Consider the following 5,329-nt stretch of genomic DNA (forward strand, 5'->3'; position numbering starts at 1 on the left):
AGTAGTGTCAATTCTTTATATGATAAAGCTCATATCTCATTGATATTGTGTCTTCGTGGTGAACATCTTCTTTAATAGACCCAATTTTGGTATAGAAATGAAAAAGTAAAATACTATATAAGAGTCATTAATTTATTGTCTTAAAGGTTTTGGGTAGAAAATAGTGTCAATCTCTTATATGTTTGAACTCATATTTCATTAGTATTGTGTCTTTTCGATAAACCTTCTTCTTGATAGATCCAACACCACCATCATCACTCGTATCAATCATCCTTAACTTTAGTATCATCATCACCGATTCTAGACTCAACACCAAAATCGCTAACAACAACACATTTCTTGATCACCTGCCTACTTTTTCCAAGCGAAGTCTGCAACTGCTCACAACATATTTCCACCACCTATGTTCTTAGCAGCAACACCAAAACCAGATGAATGCAAAGGTTCAACACCCACACTAGCAGCAGGGAAATCTTTTTCCGTGTGCACTGACTTCCTTCCACTGTTACCTTCGAAGCCACAATTTCCACCACCTCAATTCTTGGAGTGCTATATCTTCTAAAAAGGTAAAACGTGTCGCCTTCCTATATCCACACACAAGCTGCATGTTTAGTCTACTTAACTCCGTTGACTAACGAGAATGCCATTCATGTATTAATAAAATATGAGAATGAAAGTGGTATAAAATATTTGAAAAAAAAAATAATTTAACATAAAAGTTCAGAAACAAAAACCATACTTAACCCTATACACATCACGTTTTCATTTTAATTGATTGTTTAATTTTCAAAAAATAACACAAAATAAAATGAATTTGCTTCGACTATGTTATTTGTGATTGAAAGAATAGTTGACACCCACCACAAGCGATATGTAAGTCGCAACTTTTGAAGACATAATTAACTGACAATTAAAACACTTATATTTTAATTTTAATATATTTGTGTATATTAATATATTTAAAATAAAAAATATACATTTATATAAAGAATTTAACACTCCAAAATATTTCTTTAACACTACGGAATTTTTGATAAATATTTACTAGATTTTGACACCCAAAAATAATTATTAAATATTTATTGAATATATGCCCTCTTAAGTTAATATTATTTAATACTGACTAGGAAATAACAGGTAATAATATTAAGGTTGCATGGCCTAGGAAATAAATAGGCAACAATAATATTGTTGGATACTTAGTATTTATAAATGTACTTTCATTTAGATCTATATTTTATTGCATACTACTTGTGTGCTATGTGAAACATGGTGATAACTTCTAACAAAAAGAATTTATAAAACCAAACAAAAATAACCTATCATTTAATATATTATTTGTTCTCTCTCTAGATATATATAAAGACATGTTTTAATGCACCAAAAATCCTCTCCAGATATTAAGTGTAAATATATTTGTTCTCTTTAAATATATATTAAGATGCATTTGTTCCCCAGATATATATTAAGACGTACCAAAAATCTCCCCTCTCTACGTGATGCATAAAAAAAAAATTATGTGTTAATAAAAAATCTTCGGTTGTTCTCTCTAAAATATATTAATTGGTAGAAGCATTTTGTTGGTATAAATGAATTATTTAAAAAATATATGTTGGAAGTCCCACGGCGGCGACTAGAGATAGGCCAACATATCACAACCAACATCATTTAAACAGTTAGTTGACCTATCAGTGTTCAACTTTACAAGATATCCGATGTTTTACGACATTAGAATTTTGTAAGATTTGCTTCATTTCATACTTTATTAGGGTCAGAGTATATTTATTTTAGTATTTTGGTACCCAGCAGCCAACCATCAAATTAGCTTAGCAGAAAACATAGAGTTAAGAAAAAACACAGCATCATTTATATATGCTCCATTTGTTTATTCAGGTTGGGCTCATTTATTGTTTACATGGTCCGATACATATTTCCAAGCTCTCTCTATATGAGCTCTTCCACCATACATACATTTTACTTCATATTTATTCAGTACACAAATGGACCCTTTCCTCCCTTACGCGCCTCCTCCCTTTGCTGTTGCTTAGGCTGTGCATCCACAAACTGGGATTCGCTCTGCTTCTTTATCAGCTTCTTTACCTTCTCACCAGACGCAGGGAACGTAACATCCAATACCTCTGTAGGTATCTCGCTTATCACATTGTCTTTCTCACCTTCAAATTTTCAATCACGAATTCACAATCGTTAATAAACAACCTCATCAGCCAACTTTCATGTGGCATAAAACAAACAAGAGATATACCATATATATATATATATATATATATATATATATATATATATACCTGCAAGGAAGTTCCTCTGGTTGTTCTCAGCATTGATGCCGAAAGCAAAGAAATTCAGATTGGAGGTAGCGTTGATGGCAACCGGATAAGTTGCTGGGATTATAAATACATCGTCTTCAGACAACTCAGCTCTATACCTCTGCACTTCCCAACTTTCCTCTTGTTCTTCTTGCTGTTTCTGTTGTTCTCTTTGGCCAACAAGTTCAATGTTTGCTTCTCCTTCATTAATAACCAGGATCACCATGGCCTTAGAATTGTAGTGTGGCAGAAGAAGACCTCCCTGAAGTTTTTAAAACAAACCATTATTTAATTATGGTCTCAGTACTAAAATCTTATAATTATGACGTTATAGTGAATAAATTGCTGAGTTTGTACATATGGTTTTCCTTCGTATTACCTCTTTCATATCCACAGAACTGATGAACATGTCCAAGTCCCTAAGTTGGGGGTTTTTCTCCGGAGTGATCTCAAACCACCTTCCAAGTTTGTTGGAGTAGATGGGTTTGCGGTTTCTCAGGTTGAGTGGTTCATCTTCGGAGGAAAGGGCTTTCCTTGAACTAGATTTGGCATGTTTGGTCATTTCCCGAATCTGTTCCCTTTTAAGTTCCACAATCACTCCCTCTTGCTGACTCTCCTCGCCTTGCTGTTGCTGTCCCTCCTCTCCAAACAGAACCCTGTTTATCTCCTTCATATCGCTCTATAAAAATCATGCAAATATAGATAATGTTATTCAAAAAAATGTGAAATTTAGACAAACTACTAGCTAAATGGCAGCGCAAATATGTGTTGCTTACATCGAAGGAGGCCTCTAGAATATTCTTGCCGAATCCTTGCAGGTAGGATTGTTGGGCTTTTGTTCTAGATAGGAAAAAGTCCTACAGGCCAAACATTTATCATCACATGTGGAGAAAAAAAAATGCAAGTTAGAATAAAAAAAATTAGTTCAGAAGGCAGTACTTGAAATCTGTGAGGGTTGTTAACGGGTACGGCGAGTTTGATTATTCTGAGATTCTCGTTGTCGTCAGGGTTAACCAAAAAGAAAGTGGTTCCAGCAGAGATTTTCTGAGCATCGCCTTGCTCAAGAATGTAGGAGTCTCTGCCGTCAGGGTTTACCAAGGTGAGTACGGCTGTCCCTGTAATTAACAAATTGATTAGCATCACTGGTGCAGGAGAAGCAAAGTGTGATGATGTTAAGTCAATAGCGATTATAGTTGATTACTTACCATTAAGGACAACTAGGAGGAAATCGGCATCAGCATGGTGAGGAAGAAGGAGGGTGTTGGGTTTGGACTTGAACTCTACAACACGGTAGTTTTCAAGATTCTGCATTTGTTTGGAGCGTTGGTCGAACCTCTGGAGGACCCGAATGTGACCCCATTCGTTTCTGTATAGAGTGCGGAACCACCTGTCAGAGTTGAAGTAGAAAGGGTTATTTTTTCCACTTGAAACCGACACTTCTTCTCGGCTCTCATGGTGCTCCCGGTGTACGATGCCGAAGGAGACAGAAAGTGATGCCAGGAAAAGAATTCCCAGCAACAGCAGCAGTGGAATCCTCGCTCTCACCATAGTATTGTATTAGTGAATATTGGCGGAGTTATAATGCAATACTTTGATGGATGACTCTGAATGATGAAAAGGTGGAGAGAGATTGCGGGTATTTATAGTTAAAGAAGAGACGTGAGTGTTGTTAACAGCGAAGGACATTTGGGCGGTGGTTGACATGCAGAGTGACGAGTGTTGAAATGAACAAAATGAGGTTGTTTTGTTTGTGGGTTGAGTTGGTGATGTTTTGGGTTGCATGCTAGACACCTTGGTGAGTACGTGTTGTTGCGCATGGCATTTGGGGTCCAGTTCTCTTAGATTCCTGGACTTTGGCTGTTAGTAGACAAGTGAAACCAAGTGAAAAGTATGGTGTGGTTATGTTTTATTTAATTTTTATTAACTTGGTCATTTGTTTCAAAAGCACTTCTAAGTTGTCTTCTTATTGGTCTCTCTTAGCACATTATACCTTTGACTGTTTTCTTTAACAGAATCCCGTAGCACATTAATCATGTGCCACACATAATTTAATGCTTCTTAGGGCCATCATATTCACTCTCAGCCAAATCATTTTGTTCTGATTTATTATATTTTAATGCTACTTGGTCAGCCAGTGACAATAATATTGATTATTATTTAATCGGAATGGATGGGCACATTAAAACTTAACAGATTACAATTTAAAACTAATTAAAGTATAAATGTATAAAATTTTATAATCAATAGTTTTACTTAAAACATAAAAATTTGTTTATTTAATCATTAAGTTTATATTCTTTTATTATTTTAGTTATTTATATTAAATTTGATTAAAATTTAACAAAAGCATAAATAATCAAATAACTTATATTTTTGTATATTATAAAATATGCATTACATCAAATATATGATAATATATAAATGAAGTTTATACATATATATTATCAATGCGATAGAATTATTGAATGATGAATGTATCCTATTGTACAGACAGAGACATTAAATGATATATTAATTCAATTTAGAATTATTTAATGTATTTTATATAAAATTTAAAATCAATAATTATATGGAGAACTAGTCTACAAATGTTTATGTATTTTAAGAAGATTAGTATATTTTTCGTGATTGCACCGGTTATTAAAAATTAAAAATTTCCATACCAATTCGCTGGTAAATCTTTAAAAATTTTATGTTTTTCAAGATTTAACATTCCTTTTATCCTCTAACAATGTCAAATTTTTTCAAGTTGTATGGTTTTAGTTTAAGATTAGTTTTATAATTAAGTATTTTCTTTTTCTATTTTTGTACATGGGTTGATATAGATCAATTCAGCCCACGAGAGATTTAACTCAGACGAGTGAAGTCCAGTTTTTGACCCATTATAATTGCAGTAAAAATATTTTAAAAATAATACTATTTTTAAAGGACTTTAACTATCAATATATTCAAATAATTACCAGAGCTCAATCTGAACTAAAAACATATATTTTAACTCTTTTTAA

At 33.3% G+C, this 5,329-nt stretch overlaps 1 protein-coding gene across 1 annotated transcript; it reads right to left on the reverse strand.

The window, feature by feature from the left end:
- Positions 1-1,844: 1,844 nt before the first annotated feature.
- On the reverse strand, positions 1,845-3,949 carry LOC108325821 (beta-conglycinin beta subunit 1). Its single transcript, XM_017558900.2, has 6 exons — positions 3,530-3,949; positions 3,264-3,439; positions 3,101-3,181; positions 2,704-3,003; positions 2,307-2,586; positions 1,845-2,174 (listed from the first exon to the last, which is right to left on the reverse strand). The coding sequence occupies exons 1-6, from the start codon at positions 3,870-3,872 to the stop codon at positions 1,990-1,992; spliced, it is 1,365 nt and encodes a 454-aa protein (XP_017414389.2). The 5' UTR covers positions 3,873-3,949; the 3' UTR covers positions 1,845-1,989.
- Positions 3,950-5,329: the final 1,380 nt, after the last annotated feature.

The sequence above is a fragment of the Vigna angularis genome, chromosome 3, assembly GCF_016808095.1.
Source record: "Vigna angularis cultivar LongXiaoDou No.4 chromosome 3, ASM1680809v1, whole genome shotgun sequence".
NCBI lineage: Eukaryota > Viridiplantae > Streptophyta > Magnoliopsida > Fabales > Fabaceae > Vigna > Vigna angularis.

What these genes read in the sequence shown, in the direction of transcription:
- LOC108325821 (XM_017558900.2), bottom strand. Translation starts at nt 3,872, where the DNA reads ATGGTGAGAGCGAGGATTCCACTGCTGCTGTTGCTGGGAATTCTTTTC. An exon ending in GTTCTGTGGATATGAAAGAG is followed by an intron (nt 2,587 to 2,703) that starts GTAATACGAAGG and finishes TAAAAACTTCAG; the next exon opens with GGAGGTCTTCTTCTGCCACA. An exon ending in CCAGAGGAACTTCCTTGCAG is followed by an intron (nt 2,175 to 2,306) that starts GTATATATATAT and finishes GAAAATTTGAAG; the next exon opens with GTGAGAAAGACAATGTGATA.